The sequence below is a fragment of the Corvus moneduloides genome, chromosome 2 (assembly GCF_009650955.1).
Source record: "Corvus moneduloides isolate bCorMon1 chromosome 2, bCorMon1.pri, whole genome shotgun sequence".
NCBI lineage: Eukaryota > Metazoa > Chordata > Aves > Passeriformes > Corvidae > Corvus > Corvus moneduloides.
The window spans coordinates 31,730,387-31,749,614 of NC_045477.1; the positions used below are offsets into that span (position 1 = coordinate 31,730,387).

Sequence of the window (19,228 nt, forward strand, 5' to 3'; positions counted from 1 at the left end):
TACTTTTTCATTATTTTTCTTAAGTGAAACATGATTCAGTTGGTGCTTCTTTTTTGCTAATCAAAGGGGCATCTACCCCTTTCAATAATATACCATATTATGAATGAAATATCATATTTTGAATATATATTACCACATTTTGAATGAAAAACAGGTTTCAATTAAAATTCAGAAGACAATTCTGAATTATTTAAACTACTTCATGCAACTAAGATAGTTTAGATTTAAAGCAACATGTCAAACAGAAGAAACTTTTGTTCCCATTGACTGATTTGTTTCTCACACCCGTCATTCTCTCACAACTCATTACCCTCACTCCCCACAGACACTGAAAAAGGAAAATAACTTTTCCAGCTTTTTCAACTCAAAACATTTTTTGAATTTTGACTAAACTACTCACAGAACTGAATAAGATGAATAAACTAAAATCCACAAAGTATTCTATTTCTCCTGGAGGATGGACTCATATCAAAGCAGTATTCGTCACATTGATAAAATTCATTTCAGGTTCTTAACATCAGTTTCTACCTATTTAGGGATTTTACTGTTCTCTAAGATTTAGCAGCAAAGGTATTTCAAATCCACAATAGTGTAAGTTTAGGTTTAGGATTCATCATACAGCATCATAATTTCAAATCGGGTTTTTATAAGACCCATCTTAAATAAAGAAAAGGAACCCCAAGATACAACGTAAGCTAATAAAGATTCTGGTATCCATCCTGTTTAAATGACAGAAACTTAACAGCTTCAAACTTCTTCCTCTATCATAATTATTTTAAAATATCTCTAAAAAGTAAACATCTTTAGATCTCTTAATCTTTCACAAATCGAGATCAAGTTAAAACACCTGTTGCAACAGTACTTCAAAATTCTAAGGACTTTTAGGACTTACAATCACTCTTACTTTCATATGTTTTCTTTTTTAATTAAAATCTTTAAATGGAAAATTTGTTTTTCATTTCTTCATGCAGTATAGATGTTACCATTCACTGAAAAATCAACTGTCTGTTCATTTTATTAAGGTTATCCAACATAGCAGTATGTGAAAGAAACTTGCTAAATGAGTGAATGCTTTGGGAAAACGACAACATCAGTCAAAAATGTGTTGCAGTGGAAAATTAATAGGATTTTACAAGTTGATATAAAAAAGTGCACTTAAAAATACAAACTCATTGTTCCTCTTTTGTTTTGTACTGCATATCCAGAAAAAACCAGAAGATAAATTAAGAAAGGGTTATTTATAAATACACCGTCTCAGAAGCACATCATACAAATGTATGTTTAACTTCCTGTGATATATTTACCGCATGTATTTTTAGAGATCTATCCTGAATAAACAGAAGTTAATAATGAAAAAAATACCATCACCCACATTAAAATATGTATCCCATTTGTGAGAAAAGCTAAATTATATCATGAATTCACCACAATACCTTTAGCTTCAGCTAGAAATAGATGTCATAATATTTTTATTCTTTACCATTTGCTGGTTCCTTTTTAGCTTATGTTCATGACCAACCACACACCAGCAAGTATCCATCTAGTAAATCCAGAGGGGTTACAAGTCTCCATTCAACCACACAGACTCGTATCTGATCATGTCATTTTTTAGAAGAATTCACTCAGGTTGATTTGGTCTACTTAAGTTGGTTTAAGTGACAGATTTTATAAACTGTCAAAGTTTATAAAAAGTCAACAGATATTAGCACTCTCCTAGGGGGTGTTTTTAAATTGGTTGAGTCCACTGACTCGATTGCAAAGCTAGTTTCTTCCAAAAGCTGACCAAAGGAACATAATCCTCAGTATTCCTATGTAAGAGTATATTCTCTTTATAGATAAGATTGCGAGTTTTCTTTAGTCCCAGGTAATAAAACTATTTACCTTGTTAACTTTAGAATTTGTCTCCTTCTCTTGTTTTTTTGCATCTTCTTTTCGTTCTGGTTTTTGTGCCGTTGCAGGTTTCTCCTCTTCTTCTTCAGGTCGTTTCTTCTCAGGCTTCTGATCCCGAGTCTCCACAACTTTCGGAGTAGGCTTGGATATTCTTGGTGACCGCCTTAATGTGCGGCCAATGGTGACCTCTTCTGGTGGTGTTTCTGTCTTTCTCTTCCGACTAGAGATCCTGATTGTTAATTTAATTCCTTCTTTCTGTCTTTCAGAAGTTATTTCTTTATTCTCTGTTGCACAGGTTTCTTCTTCAGAAACTAGCTTATATTTAAATTTGCTTTTAGGTACTGGAGATTCCTTTTTACTCTCTGAGGAGTCCTCTAGATTAGATGCATGGGCATCACCTAATCTATCTGGCTCTGTTTTGGCAGCTTCTGGCTCTACCTCTTGTTTTTCAGGGCTGGATTTTTCTTCTGCTTTGCTCTCCTCAGGTAAAGTTGTTTTACTATCGGAGTCCTCCTTTCCTGAAACAGGTTTCTCTACTGTAACAGGAGAAGTGGATGCAGGAGGTATCTCAGCAGCTTTTGGAGAGTTGTTTTTCTCCTCAGGCTCATCTTTACTTTTCAAAGTCTCTTCATCAGCCAGTGCAAGCTTAGGCAGTTCTGCAGGAGCAGATGCATTTGGGGACATCTCCAGCTTCTCTGAACATTCTTTGGGTGGTGGCAGGCTGTCGTTTTTGAGATCGGTGGCTTGCTTCTCTTCAGTTGTTTTGGCACAGTCTTCAGAGTTTGAAGACTCTTCTGCTACCGTCTCAGTAGTTGTGCTGTCAAGGGACTCTTTTTCCACAGGACTAGATTCCTCCTTTGAAGGCACTTGCTGATTAGAAACCTCAGAGACCACAGCCCCAATCTCTTTCAGCACCGTTACTGCATTTTTCTCAATCTCACATGTTTTTATAATTTTACTAACAGAATTTAGGGAGTCTAATACTTTTTCCCCACTTTTTCCATTTTTCTCTTTTAATGAGGTACTGTCTTCCATTGCACTAGCAGAGTGTTCTGACTTATTATTTTGTATGACACTTGGGGTTATTTTTTCACAGCTAACCTCTCCATTTACTAGCACTTTCCCATCAGGACATAAAGCAGTAATTGTAGGGACTCTCTTAAAAGCTTCTTCTTCTGGTTTCCCTTCTTCCTTCAAGACATCCTTTGTTGGAGTAACACATTTACACAGGGGCCCTTTTATTGGACTGTCATAGTCATCTGTCAGTTTGATCTCTCGCTTTTTAAGTGGTATTTTTGCCTGTTGGTCGTTTTTAAGTTTTTCACTTTCTTCCACAGATTTCTCCACAATTTCTTGTGGAGTTTTGACATTAACACAAAATTCTAACCTCTCTGGCTCGTGAACTGCTATTTTGTCCATACAGCTTTTTACTTCTTTTAGGTCTTTGGGTTCTGTTTTGTTTTCCTTCACCTCTACTTTAACAGGCTTGACGTTTTCCTTAAAGGAGTCACTTTCTTCCTTGACAGTTTGCTTTTCTTCATCGTGTTCTGAAGGTTTCTCTAATTTCACTATTACTGGTAATTTTATAATTTCTTTTTCTTCCACTTTCTCACTTTTAAGCGTATTCTCATCTTCTTTGACCACAGGAGGAGGAAGGCTTTCTGATTCCACTGACTGTTCCTCCACCTCCTCTTTTTCTTCTTTGATTTTCAATTGATTTTCTGTTGACAGAGAAAAACAGCTATGAAACAACCACGGGACCTACAGGATTACAAAGAACTTCATTAAAACAGAGGCATACCTAAAAAACCCAACAGCCTAAGTCTCACACAAAGGACTCTTCTCTCACTGAGTTAGTAGAAATCTGGCTTGTCCAACACTGTCATTAAATAAGTGGGCTGACAATTTTTAGCTATAGAACCACTGTTCGGTTTAATTCTATACCAAGATAAATCTAAATTTCAGAAGCCAGCAGCAGAACTCTAGATTTATGCTTCTTTCAACAGACATCTCAGTCCCTTCTTCAGTATTACCACAATACTTCCAGAGGATACAAAAAACCTAGGCAGAGGCATGAAATCTCGCTCGAGTCTCTGGACTATTTCAGAAAACAGAACATCGTGTAAGATTCCATGGCCTTCAAGGGAAATTCCTCAGAGAAAAGAGTCCCCTGTTTGTACATGATTTTATTTCAAGATATACTTAACTATTGTATTTCAACAGTTCAGAGAAAAGACATTCAGCATTATGGCCTACGGCGAAATTCATCCGGGTTCTCTGGGCATTTCCTACATGCAGACAATACTCCACACTCACTTCATCTGCTGTTTTTAAAAAAAGCAATGAATAGCAGCATATCCCAGAAAAACCTGCAGACCTTTAAAGCATCAGGTTATTCCACTTTGCTAATTCAAGATCATTAGGGCTTGAAGTACAGTTCCAGCATTCAGAATAAACCATACAGCTATTTTGTCACTATGCACTTAAACTTGTTATTTATTTTTACCATAGCCTCTTGGTATCTCAGGTGTTTGTATTTTACCAACCATTTTGTATCAGCCAGAAACAGAACTAATTAGAAAAAACAAATACAATAGCACTGCATATACCAGAACAGCAGCTCCTGCCACCTGGAAGGTGCTTTTGCAAGCATGCCACAACTGCAAACAAAATGGTTTTTTTTTCCTTCTATCTCACCCCTCTCCATCAGAGCTCGTGTAGTTTTTTTGCATGATGAGAGCTTCCAAAAGTGGTTAGAAATATATAGGGGAAAGGACATGACAGCTAACTATTACATCTAAGAAATTAGGCGTTTGAGAAAAGAACAGTGAGGAGGAATTCACAGATCTTGTATTTTCAAATACAAGATATGTATCCATTAAATCCCAGTATCAGTACAGTAAAGATGTATCTCTAAGGCTCCAGAAGTGGTAAGGTGCCTTAGAGATGCACATCTTGAAGGCTCAAGGCTGGTTTTTCCCCCTTCATAGAATGATGTCCACTCAGAGCCCTAACACTCTCTGCAAAGATATCTGTCTCTAACAGTGAGAATGAAGTATTTTCTCTGTGTCCAGATTCTTCCACTTTCCCTTCTTTTCTGTCTGTCTAAACTTTGTTCAACCATTTCTTCCCTTCGCCTACTGCTTTCTCCCAAATTTCATTAAGGATCACCAGAATCCCGAAACCTCTCCATACCAAAAATCAGCAGATGTTCTACAGTTTAACTCCCTGAACTTATCACAAAACATTTCACATATACACAAAATGACTAAGTCAATGCACAAGCTCTCCTAATGCTACTCAAGTCAATCAATCAGGCCAGCAGAAAACATGCAAGCATTGGGTCAGTTTGCCGTGTATCTGTATGAACTAATTTAATGATACATGGAAAATGGCCAAAGCAAACAGGTATCAGGTCTTCCAGCATGTTTTCCCTGCATCTCAGTAGGGCTTTCAGTGCAATCCTGGACTACAAAGAGGAGATACTACAGATTTTCAACTGAAAGGCTCTAAGGAATGTTCTGTAAACACACTGACAGCACTCAAATCACTGCAAATGTCAGTAATTTCATTATTTATTACATAGATAGGACATAGACTTGTAGGAGTGAGGCCATGAAGATGCTCAGAGGGCTGGAGTACCTGTGCTATGGAGACAGGCTGAGAGACAGGTTGTTCAGCCTGGAGAAGACTCTGGAAAGACCTTAAAGCATCTCCCAGTACTTAAAGGGGTCTTCCAAGACTTTTGACAAGGGCATGGAGAGACAGGACAAGGGGGAAGGACTTTAAACTAAGAGAAGGGAGATTTGGATTAGATATGAGGAAGAAATTCTTCACTGCGAGGGTGGTGAGGCACTGGCACAGGTTGCCCAGCAAAGCTGTGGCTGGCCCCATCCCTGGAAGTGCTCAAGGTCAGGCTGGATGGGGCTCTGAGCAACCTGATCTAGTCGAAGATATCTCTGCCCATTGCAGGGAGGTTGGACTAGATGGCCTTTCAAGGTCCCTTCCAACCCAAACTATTCTATGATTCTGCACCTAGTGCCTAGAGATGATTTTACACCAATACACAGCCTAATGCAAGTACTGAGCCAGGTGAGTGTGCCACAGGATTTGGGGAATTATCTACATTAGGGACATTAATTAAATGTTTCAAAATGGCTGCTTCTGGATTCAATGTAAAGCAAAATCGTATATGAAGAAGTGGTCTCAAAATTTAAGTTTAAGTTAAGTTTTAGGTCTCAAGATTTAAGTTGACTTGACCGAGACAAAAGCATGATCAGTACATGGAATTAATTCTGCAGTGTTGGTAACTATGCAGGTAGCGTTGGCACTTACATGCAGAGTTAGATACTGGAAATGCCTTAGAGCGAAAGAGAATTCTGCTGGTGTTTGTCACAATTTACTGCCATGACTACAATCATCTCTTAGTACTTCCACAACAACTCCAATTTTATCTAAATGTTTATTTATTTCTTCTGTTATACACTGCTTGTTGCAAAGAAGGAGAACAGAATAGTAAGTCCTTCTCTCTGATACTCAAACCCAAGACAGGCCTTGGCTAATTCCATAAATCCAATTAACTTCTACACGTTTGCAGAAGCATCTATTAACATACTGAAATACTTGTTTCTGATTGTGAAAATATTTTCCTGTATTTTAACAAAATAAGAAGACCAAGTAGTAAAACTCGGGTAAAATTACTTGGGATAACAAGCTTCTAGTTCTTCATGACCTGAAACAAGATCAGATTCTTAAAAAGTCAAATACTTCAGGCTGACTGATACTTAGCAAAACCAATGCAAAAACCAACAGGTCAGGCGAGTTACTAAATACGTGCAATGACATGATAATAAGGAAGGAAAAAGGTTCTTGGCTTTGATCTTGGAGATCTTTTCCAACCTAAATAATTCTGTGATTTTAATAACAACAATATAGTGGAGGCAGATAAGGACAGCCTCACTTCTACAATGTTTTAGCATTTTAAATTGTTTTAACTTAAGCTCATGTCTTCTTGAAACATCATGTCAGATGTGAAACATTTGAGGAAATAACCTATATTTTTCTAACTCAAAAGCAAGAATAAACACCGCACCCAATACTGTCTTGATTTCAATCATGGCATTGCACAAGCAGATTTTTTTTTTTTTTTTTCAAATTTTAATGTCGCTAAAACAGAAGAAGTTTGGCAGCAGTTCAATGCCCCACAAAAACATACAATAACGAGCATTCACATTATTATACAAAATGTACAGCAAAAAAAATAGTTACTGAGAAAACATTTTTACACAGCTATCTTCCTATAAATAAATGTTTGAGAGCAAATATGTACTGAAAAATCCCAAAATATATTTATAATTTCAAAGCATTCAATATTTACTTGATTTACTTTTTTAAAGTCCTAATCTAACACAGTAACTTTTTGTGAAGCTGAAAATTCCAACATTGCCACAGCAAAACACTTAAAGTTTGAGAAAAGAAGGCAGAAAACCTTGTGTGGCTGCTTCTTCACCCTTTTTGCTCTCTTCATCTTCTATGCTTGGACTTTCACGTGATGAATTCTCCTGCTGAGAATTGTTGTTTTTCAACAGAGCAGGATCAATTTGTGCTTTCAAGAGCTCAAGGGTCTCAGCAAGTTCATTGCGGTTTCTGGAAGAGAAAAACACACTGTCTGATAAGCCACTTTCTTACCCCAAAGGGATTAATAAAAAATAAACAAACATTAACTGCTTAAATGAATTACCCTGAAAACCTTATAGAGTTAGATAGCGAAAACACAAGCACAGCGAAATGCTTGTCCCACCAGTGGCTGCAACTTTGCAGTTAGAAACCTTCCAATTTATCCATACCAAAATAAAATTATGCTTTTGGAAGTTATCTATCTCAGTTCCTGTTGGGTCTCGATCCAAGCTGCTACTATTAATTCTGTTATTTATTATCCTCTTGTTAACCATCACTGATTATTCTTTGCTATTTCTTTTTTTCTCTCAACAGAGAACAAGCTACAGCTCTCTGCTCATGCACCAAAGAAGCAACCATATAATTAGGTGAAATTTGCAAAAGCAACCAGCAAAATAATTTAAATAATTTTTGCAAGTGCCCATCCTAAGCACATGCAACAAACACCACCAAGTTGTCTAGAAAACTCCAACTCAAGTTATGACAGCAAAAAAATGTTGGTGCATATCTGTATGAGCGTGGATCTCAGTGCACTGTAACTCCTTACTTAAACTGCACATCCAACTATAAAAAAACCACCTTAATTTATAAAGAATTTGAGCCATGATTGAACAGAGTCATTGTTTTCTTAATGGACTAGAATCATAAGGCTCTCACACCTGTTTTTTAAAGTTGATGTTCAGCAATTTGTTTTCCCCCAGTTTTAGAGAAAGGAAGGAAGCCTGAAACAATCCCACAGGTTTCAAAACCATTTCGGATTTCTTAATGCATTACTGTGGTTTTCTGCTGTGAGTGTGGACTGTTAGAACCTTCCCAGCAGAACCCTGAGTTCTTCTTCTTTTGGCAATGAATTTTGGAGTCTATAATGTATGGAAGAGATGGATGATGCATGGATCAGCTCTTGATCTGTTTGTTTGGATAAATTTACTTTATTCCCCCACAACAGCTGTCTACATGTAACTCGTAGTAATGCTTATCATTTAAGTGGTTTAAACAATTCTGTACACCTCCCTTGGTTACTGAAGTTATGGCAGCGTAAATAACCTGCAGATGGTTTGGGTTGGAAAGGACCTTCAAAGACCATCTACTTCCAACTTCCCTGCCATGGGCAGGGACATCTTCTACAAGACCAAGTTGCTCAAAGCCCTATCAAACCTGGCCTTGAACACTTCCTGGAATGGGGCAGCCACAGCTTCTCTGAGCAACCTGTGCTACTGCCTCACCACTCTCAGAGAAGATTTTTTCCCTAATGTCAAATCTAAACCTGCCCTCTTGTCAGTTTGAAACCATTCCCCCTTGTCCTGTCATTACACGCTTCTGTAACAAATCCCTCTCCCTTTTTCCTGAGCCCCTTTAGATACTAGAAAGGGCTCTGAGTTCTCCCTGGATCCTTTTCTTCTCCTGGCTGGACAATCCCAAGTCTCTCAGCCTGTCTTCATGAGAGAGGTGTTCCAGCCCTCTGAGCATCTCCTTGGCCTCCTCTGGATTCCTTCCAACAGGAGTAATTGCGATATAATTTCCCCAAGAACAAATCTGTCCACTTGTAACTTTCCTAACAAAAGGAAGTTAAAGAAGCATTAGTGTTCTATTTTCTAAGGCATTTAGCTGGCCAGTAAGCCATATGGAGCCATGGTTGTCAAGACAGTCTCTTCTTGCTACCCTTTCTATATATTCATTGTAGCTTGAACAAGCAGGAAACAAATTACATGATGGCTGTTACCAACAAATCTGTGAGTTATTTCTGTACGTGATTTTTCACTAGAACATAGATGTCAGTGCAGGAAATCCCACTGTCATGAATCCTACTGTGCGAGAAATGAAGATTTACTGAAATACATTTCTGAGCCCCAGTCACAAATACCTAAAAAAAATCCTACAAAATAAAAAGAAGGAATACCTAACGATGCACTTCCATGTGGATCCATCCTGGTCATCCTGTTCTTCTATGTACATCCTGACGTTATGCTCTTGATCCAGCTGATACCAGTACATGAGGCCATCCTTGTCCCGACCAATGGGCTGCAGACGCATGGCGTCAGCATCCTCTTCATTAATGATATTCTTGAACTTTAGATTGTCATCAAACTGACATTCGCAGAGATACTGAAAAAGTAGAAAGACTGTTAAGATATCAAAAATATAAACAGAAAGAAGAAAACCAGCTCATTTTATTTCAGTGTAATTTGGAGCTTCTTTTTGGGCCTCTCTCTGTTGGATCTGTGCATCAGCTGTAGCTATCAGTTTTTTCCAGACCACGTTCTTTTTAAGCGATATACAAGGTTTTGGGTTGGGTTTTTTTAACCTGGCTAGCTTAGAAAGCTTATTCTAAATTTTTATTACGTAGTAAAATTGATCTCATTCTACAGTAGAACCCATACATAACTTGAAACCAATACTGACAAATCTGTCAAGATCAAAAAAGATGAAGTCCCATTTTGCCTTTGGAATTCAGCAAGATAACAAACACGTTTAAAAGTGTGTATTCCACTGACAAAGAGCTCTTGACAAAACAGTAAGCACAAGACTATTGTCATACAAAGTGTGAAAAATATGCAAACAAAACAAAAATACGCAGTTTGGACTGTCTGTTCCAAGATCAGCTCTATATTTAATACATGTACTTATGGTTCAGTCAAGCTAAATTTGCAAGATCTTAAAGTGAGTGAGGAAGCAGTAATTTAGAACCTTAGGATGATGAATGTTTACCTTCAGAATCCCCAGTTTGCATTCAACACTCATTTCTAGGTATCCTTTTTTTTCCATCTCCCAAGCCCAAGTGCTGTTGAATTCTTGACATATCTGTTACAAACAGAATAAGCAGATTTCTAAGGTTAGGAGAAAAAAGCAACTTTAAATTGTTTTATTAATAGTACCTTACTACAATAATTAATCATACATGACCTCTTTGGGATTGCAGTCAAAGTCTTACACAAAAATAAAAAGTAAAACTGAGGTATGTTAGCAAGCACTGTTGAACTTTCATGGAAGAGCAGATCATCGAGGCCCTGATCACCACCACATTCTCTAAGCATCCTAAATTAGGTAGCACAACTCTGGAATGGGAAGGTATTATTATTTTTGTTGTGCACATATTTTTCTATTTCTGTCTATTTAGAACATAAATTCTCTCAAGCAGACATGTTTTCCTACTATATCTCCTTACAACACTTAGCACATAAGTTGCCAGGGTCTCTTGGGGCCCCTGAAGCCCTTCAATTGTACTGCAGATAAATGCAACTGCTACTCACTCCACACTGTGGAACTATTATTCCTTACAAAATATCTTGGACTTCAAGCTGCTTGATAAATATTTTAAAATATTGTAAGTATAGCAAATTTCAATTTATTAAAGCAAATAAATTCCACCACCCCAATACGGGGGGGAAAAAAACCCTAACACCAGAAAAAGCAGCAGTAGAGGAGAAATAGATTGAATCAGCATGAGCTCCAATAACAAAGCTGAAGAAGAAATGCCCTCTCCCTCCTAAACAACTCGGATGTGCTTAAGACAACTCTCATGAACAGAGACAAGCTGCTCATCAATTGAGGACACATGGTGGGATCTCCAGTCAGTGAGGCTATTCCAGTGGAAATATCCATGAGGAGGCAAAAGCTGATCACAGCTACAACTCCATTTGGGATTATTTTGAAGTGCCACTGCTGAATCACAGCTGTCAAATCAGTGCAAATCAGTGCCCTTCAGTCTGCAAGGCTGGACTCAATTAAAACAGTGTAGTCTCCTCATCAACAGACTATTATGAAACATAAGATACAGTTACCAAGCTACTTAAAACCTGTCAATCACATCTGAAAGCAGCTTTCTCTGGAAACAGCAGCAAAAATAGTTCTAAATTTCAGCCACCAGAAGTAAAGATCAACTGATTCATAATTAAAAACTCCATCTGGGCTTCGACCAAGCAAAGGGGCAGCTACCCCTCCACTGTCCCTACAGCCACACTACCAACCTTCCACTATCCCTAGTACTGACACCATTTCTCAGGTGGCACAAGGGTAAGCCAGCAGTAAGGTCAGCTCAGCCACACCATAAATCATACTCTGACTTTTAAGCTGTGACCTACAGAGAACTGTGAAGAGCACTCTGGTCACAAGGGATCCTGCTGAAGAGCAGTTTTTCCTGCTCTGAGGTCAAGGAATATTACACTGGGACTTCTCTGATGCCAAGCCAAAGCTCACAGCAGGAGACAATCACTGCTCGCTCACAAAATGAGGCTACTCCACTTTCTCTCTCCTTTTCAACTATGTAATGTGAAGAGCACTGGGAAACTGTATATCAAAACCCTTGCTCAGGGCATATGCTAGTTGCTGTTCATTATTTAGTCATTAAGTATGAGAGCAATAATGAGAAGCTTCATGTGCTATGGAAGTGTGTGACTGTCAAAGCAAAAGCTTTGAGACATGAGAGCTGATGAAGCGTCTGTTCAAACTGAAAAGACTACATTTTGACAATTAAAAACTAGATAATTGTGCTTTCTCCTGACAAGTACTGTCACAACCCTGAGCTACAGATCTCATTGATCCAAGCTCCGCTGAAATCTTAAGTCTCTGCCTTCACAGAGAGGATGCTTCACACTGATCAAATAGCTGCTGCTTGCAGCAACTGCTGGCTTCTGCATGCTAAGAGTGGTCAGCACCTTCCCACCCTGCAAGAAATGCTGAAACATCTCTCAAATAATTCCAAAGCAGCTATGGTGGCATCCAACACTATTACCACGTTCTAAATACTCACTTTAAACAAGAAAAACAGGAGGGTGAAAGACACAGCAGAGGAGTCTCCTTGGGTGGGACTACAGACACCCAAATTGTAACAATCAGAAAAGACAAATGCGTTCAGAATGTGCTGATTTTGGGTTGAAGGTTTCAGATGGACCAGTGCAGAGAAATGTCCTCTGTATAAAATTTAAGTTATGTTTGACAATAGTTCAAGTAAAACACTTTGCCAGGAGACAGTGCAATGTGACTTAACTACATGTTTCTCAAAATCAGCTAAGCTGGACAGTTCCTCTTAGTTGTTGGAATGTTTAGGACCAGGCATTTATGGCTGATTATGTCAGCCATATGTGACTACACAACATTCCTTGTGCAGAGGAGGAAAGTCAGACTCACAGAGACCTACAGCCATTTTCTTCCATAAAAGAAGATGTGCCAATGCACCTTCACCAGTGCACATGCTGGTGATCCAACTTGGGTGGCTCATCATCAGAAGAGGGAAGGCACTCTCAACTACCGTGTTCACTTCCTATCCCAAAATATATCCCATCTGCCAAAATACCAGCCACAGCTTAGAGACAATTTTTAAGATACTCTTTATAAACACAACCGTCAAGTGAAGTGCATTTTACAATTAGTTGGTATATAAACAAAATACAATAATACATGCACACAAATATTAAGAGCATGTAAGTCTGAATGTCCTCCACTAAAGTTTCCACCTATGTAAGAACATCTAGAATATATCAAACCCTGTTTTATCAAAGCAACACATCAGTAGTTTCTAACAAAGGAAAAACAGGTCAACTTTGCCTGTTAGAATGTCATCCATGATATGTGGAACAATACTGCAGGCATCAAGGAAGAATGCTCTCAGTGCTTCCACACCTTTTCAGTTTTTCCTGGCTTTTGTAGCATTTCCCAATACTCTTCCTTGCTTTTCTAAATTAATCATACTCCTTTGAAATGGGGACAATATTAGCATACCTTTCTAATTAGTTATATTCAAATTCCTTTGTTCTTCAAGGTTCCTTTGAACCACTGGCCAGAATAAGCTTCAAGTTAGCTCTGGAGACTGTTAAATGAAGTAGAATTTATTAACACTTACTTGGTCTTAACAGGGGTGTGAGGGAGGGTTTCCTTACTGCTTCCCTGAAGAGGAATTTCCAAACTGCTTTGAAGATTTTCCAAACTACTCCCTCAAACTTGTTTTATCGCCCTGCTTTCTGCTTACCACACAACTGGTAAGTGGCTCCAGTGGGGTACATAAGTTCTCGAGTCAGAGTTGGGTTTTCTCAGTTTGCTGCAATGGTTTTTGGGTTTATTAAGGAATTTAGCACAATTCAGTAACCACAGTACTTGGTAATACACAAAGTACACACAAGTTACATAAATTATTACATTGCTATTTTTAAAAATTATCATCAATACTTTTAAATTGGTTAAGGGATTAGGATTAACAAAGGCCCTTCAGCAGGTCATTCCCCAACACACTCCCAGCCCTAAAAACATCATCATCTTAAAGGGTACGCAAACCTCAAGACAAATTTATTTCTCTGTAAAGCTTATAGATAGCACTTAAGGGGGAGAACTGCAGCTGGATTTGCCAAGTGCCATTATTTGTATGGTTGCTATTACCACGATGCTGTATTTCTAAGCAAGATGTGATCATGGCTGTACAGACAATAACATGATTACAATTCTGTGGATCAAAAGACACATGGAACACATCCAGAGGGGAAATGGTAACCTATTAATTTAGACTACCCTTATATTTTTATTTGTTGAAGCCGTGTAAATTCCTTAAACTGGAAACTATTTTGTATGTAAAGTGTCAACAAAGACACAGCTGCAATTAAAATACCAAGACAGAATTATGTAAAACAATGGGATGCTCTATTTTTACTGATGCATAACTACCTTTTCATCTTAGCTGTGCCATTCTGAGCACGCAGACATAAATCACTGCAATACTTTCTTACATTATTAACACATGCTACAAGACCTCTCTACGGTTCCTATATGAATATTAGCCAAATCACAGTAATTACATCATATCTGGACAAGTGATATACAAATGAATTGTTACTGTATAAATCTCTATTCAATTTAACCCATTTGCAGGCTACTAAATCTTCTTTATTTAGAGTCTTAATACTCAAGAAAGTATTTTCCTACCAATTATGAAGGTGGACACTTTCACATGCAGAAGATGGTGCCTATTTTCAGCTTTTTTCAAGAAGCTTAGGCAGACTGCAAGTCTGGGATCTGATGCACGCATGTCGATGCTGGCACAGCCCAAGGCTCCTATAACTCATACCAGGGATTGCTCACACAACTGCTCCTCACAGCCATATTCCAGCACTGCAGAATAATATAACATGCATATTGTACCTTGATCAAGTATTTTTCCCATCTGTCTGCTGTGACAGACTTCCCAATTTTTCTCATCAGTTTCAAGTGAAGCTCCACCAATTCTTTTGGGACTGCAGTATTGAGAGACAGAAAAAGAAAAAAAAAAAAAAAAAAAAAAAAAAAGAAGTCGTTAAGTCTGGTGCAAATATTCTTCAATGCTAAACACTGATTACATTGAAACTCTGTGACAAACCAAGACATTTTAACAAAACAGAAACTTCAAGCCTGCTGAAGAGCCACCCTGAATCCGAGAGATGGAGGAAGGTTAATTTAATCATGAGTCTTTTTGTTTAGATTTACATTTAGGATAATCATCACCCTTCAGTTCAAGGATATAGACCTCAGTGACAAACATGTGAAAATTCTGGCAGTGTTAAAACCACAACTGGACAGGAACTACTCCAGTCAAACACCTACAAAAATAACACTGCAAGTAGTACACCTGCAGCTGCCTCTAGAAACCCCAAAGCTACATTCTGCACCATGCCTGGAATATCACTGGATCCAAACTATTTTTTGCCAGGTGCATGGTACGGAAGAAATGTTCCTGAAACTCTGTTCTCACAGATGTAGCTTTGCTATACACTTACTCTCTCTTGTACTGGAAAGACAGAGAGGTACTCAAGATATGGGGCTTGAGGAATGCAGGCCAGAAGTGATGCTGAGCACAGCTGCACCAGTGCTGTCATAAAATCAAAGTTTTCCAACCAAATTTATGTATCTCTCAGTGTACACTCCTCAGAAACAACTTCAACAGCTTGTCTCAGCTCACATCTGTGATTTATAAATCAATTTGGCACCACCAAGTGGCAAATTTGCAGAACATTGATTTTGTAAGTTAATGAGTAGCATAACTTCTTAAAAATACATAATTCATAATTATTAATGCAATTCTACATGCCCAGTAACATCAGCTTTCTCATCTGTAATGTGTTGAGAAAAACTTCAAAAATTAACTTTTCAAGTATTTTTATTTCTCACCTCTTTGCATACAATTTTATGGTCTAAAAGCATTTTCAGTACTCTATGCACATACACATTGAAAGCTTTAAACTCAAGAACTTTCATTCTCATAATTTATGACTATGATTTTTCTGCTAGTCCAGTAGCATTATTTGACACATCAAATGTGTTTGTTCTAAACTACGTATCACCGAGACGTTCTGTTACTCATTTATAAAACTCACCTGCATGAATCTTTTCAATATTTAACTTGAATTCACCCAACCTTTCTTTGTCTTTCAATCAAATGCCTCTATTTTCAGGTGAACATACTGAGTTGCTAAAAAATCAGTTAGATGAAAATGCTTGTGTTGGTTCAGAAATAAAGATATTTCATACACAAACTCCTTCAATAAACAAATATAGAAAGTACCAACCTGGTACTCTCAAAGAGACCTCTTTTCAATGTAGATAATTCATAAGCAAAAAGTCCTGGCTTGTTCTCTTTCATTCCATTTGCATATAATATTTCCATTACCATTACATATTGAAGACACCTAGTACATCTCCTTGCTTTTCCTGAAAATTGATGCTTTTCTGATGATTTTGAACTAACACCTATTTTAAAAGGAACAAGATCTTAAGGTCTTAAGGAACAAGGAACAAGGTCTTAAGCCCAGTAAGTGCCAAGCACCTGGCACTAACAAAATTAAGCACAAAGCACTTTATACACATGAGCAATTCTATCTATGTTAAGTCATACAGTTAAACCTCTGCTTGTGTTTGTGTGACATGGAACTGAGCCAGAGTATTCAAAGTCTTGCTGAATCAAAGCTTTTGTTCAGCATCTTTTTTTGTTTGTTTGTTTTTAATCAGACCTCTTTTTATGGGCACCTACTGATAGGAATCCTAGTTTAAAGAAGCACCGGTGATTTGTTTCAAATAATCAAATTCCCAGTCACCACAAAAATCTCTGCTAGAGCCTTAGTGTAGAAAAAATGGAGAACATGAAAAATTTTAAAAACTGGAGTAATATGCATACCCTTGGATCAGCACTTCCTGTGAGTTGTGTTAGTACCTACAGACATCTCACTTTTCTCAGTTTAAGCATTTCAGCTCTGGTATTTCTAGGACCTTCATGATGTACCAATGTGATTACTTTTACAAACTTCACAAAACACTTCACATCTATTCTCTGTTTACTGCCCTTTCAAGATGCTTTTCATGTACCATCTAATATTAATGACCGGACTTCTAGGCTGGCTTTTTGCCTAGAGGAATCACACAGTATCCTTGTGGTGTAATGAAGGAGGCAGGAGGTTTGGAGAAAAAAACTGATGTCTAGTTTGCTCTCTAGAGAGTGTGTGAAGTGCAGCCTGACCAGCCAGGTGCCCGAACAACCACAGAAGCAGAAGCCTACACGACCGAGAAACAAACTCTTTATTAAATGCAAAGTAACTGTAAATAATACAGGGATCAGGATGTACACCTGACTTGTCCAAAAACATCAGCTAAGGGAGATGGCCTAGGAAGGATAAAGAGTGGTGGCAAATCTCTCCTTTCCCAGATCACTTACCAGGCAAGAAGCAAAAGTGCACTAGTAAACAACTAACATTTCAATCCTCTCAGAAATGCATTGAGCCTATATAACTTTAAATTAACTTACTTCTGTTCAGACTATAGAGAGAATTCCTGACAAGAGTTCACTGAATTGAGACATCAATAAGGATCATTTTTAGAACGCTGTTTTATCCTACATGTAACATATCAAAGAGAATGAACATAACATAATTATTTTGGGTTGTGTTGCTGGCTGGTTTCAGCAAGTAACAACAGTAGACTACCATCTCCTTTGCAAAATTTCATCTGCATTCACATGGGACCTGCATCACTCATTTCAGGAACATGTGTAAGAATGTTCTGCATTTGTAAAAATTTCACATAAGGGAAGGAACAATACATAGCTTCCTTCTTGCATAATTGCCATTGTGTGTAAGGTTCTGGTCAAAAAAGTGCGATGGAACATATAAAAAAAAACCCTTCTAAATCTGAATTATATTCTCAAACTTTTATGAAACTTTGAGCTCTCTGGAAAGCAATACAGGAGTTCTCTAAAACCTTCACAGAATATACTTAAGCAGTGGAGAAAACACCAGGACTGTGCACAGGGCTAATAGAATTTGTACAGCACTACTGTAAAAGAAGAACTATTTCAAAGAATTGGCTATAATTAAAGCACAGTGCATTCTGCTAGATATTCAAAAATACATACTTTTCATAGGAAGAAGTCATAAGCCAGGAAGAATGAGTCACTATAAACAATTATAAGGCTTCTGGTGGAGTTCAGCCCATTTTTTAAGTCCTACACTTCCCTAGAGGGCAGGCTGCCATCTGGGCCTCACACAATATCCTTCGAACACTATTCTGTCTACTCCAGCATTTCAGGGAGCATCCTATACATCAGTCACACGTCTAATAAATTCGGGAACAACAAAATCATTGAAATGAAGAGAAAACATACAAACGTGGAAACCTCATCATCTGGCTAGAAAAGCTGTAACTTTCAAACACCTACACAACCACAAATAAAAGGCAACTTCTCATGTAACTATAAGCCCATTTCATCCCTATTTATTTTCCCTGCCAAAATGAAAATGCTCACAACTCACCTAAAAAAAACCTGAAATAGCGGATGAAAACAGAAAACATACATGACAAGGTCCTGAGTCCAGAGGGAGGATGAGGGAATCTGTTATTTTGAAAATTATTATAAATGAAAAACCTTGGTGTCAGAGCAGATCTGGAGCGCTGGACACAGAGAGGAGGATCAGAACCATGATGTACACACAGCACCTGTTACTGATGTGGATTGCAAAGTCTATGTCCTCCTTCAGGGACCCGGGAAGAGAACACTGAACTCTTAGTGCTGGGGGGACCTGTGGTGAAGGGAACAAAACTAAAACTGTGGGATGCAAAGGCTGCTGGCAGTTTTTATGCTTCATGAACACAAACAGGTCTTCCCAGTTACACTAGTAAACCATTTTCCATGCTAACTTGTTTTGGCAAGTGGAGGAAATAAAATGACTCATAAGACATACATGGCAAGTATTTCCATTAACCATATGTTCTTTTTCATCTTTCTGCCTTGTCCAAAGCACGCTATGCACGCTATGACTGCACCGTCAAATAACACCACACTGAGCAAGAGGATGGCAGAGATTGACGAGATCATTAATAATCACCCACCTCCCCTTCCTTTTGCTAAGGGAAGGAAGCTCTCAGCAACCTGTACATAGCTGATGTGGATTAGCTACTGGCACCCTGCACAGAGTTTAATGGCAAATACGAGATGGTTTCCACCCTGCTCAAATAGCTCTGCTGTGAGTGCCAGAGGGAGCTGTCCTGGAGGCACAGGCAAAGGCAAGAGCATCTCCTCAGACATCAGTAAAGAGTCCGTACATGGCCACTGTGGAACAGGCTGCACAGAGCAGCTCTGGATGCCCCACCCCTGCAAGTGCTCAAGGCCAGGCTGGATGGGGCTTGGAGCAGTCTGGTCTAGTGGAAGGTGTCCCAGCCC

At 38.3% G+C, this 19,228-nt stretch overlaps 1 protein-coding gene across 1 annotated transcript in view; it reads right to left on the reverse strand.

Moving 5' to 3' along the window:
- The window catches only part of RSF1 (remodeling and spacing factor 1), a 67,131-nt gene that overhangs the window by 27,367 nt on the left and 20,536 nt on the right, over positions 1–19,228 (reverse strand). The window contains exons 2-6 of the mRNA XM_032098994.1: positions 14,689–14,780; positions 10,273–10,365; positions 9,464–9,669; positions 7,379–7,536; positions 1,882–3,611 (exon numbers count right to left, since the gene is read on the reverse strand). Coding sequence (XP_031954885.1) covers positions 1,882–3,611; positions 7,379–7,536; positions 9,464–9,669; positions 10,273–10,365; positions 14,689–14,780 — 2,279 coding nt within the window. The remainder of the gene's footprint in view (positions 1–1,881; positions 3,612–7,378; positions 7,537–9,463; positions 9,670–10,272; positions 10,366–14,688; positions 14,781–19,228) is intronic.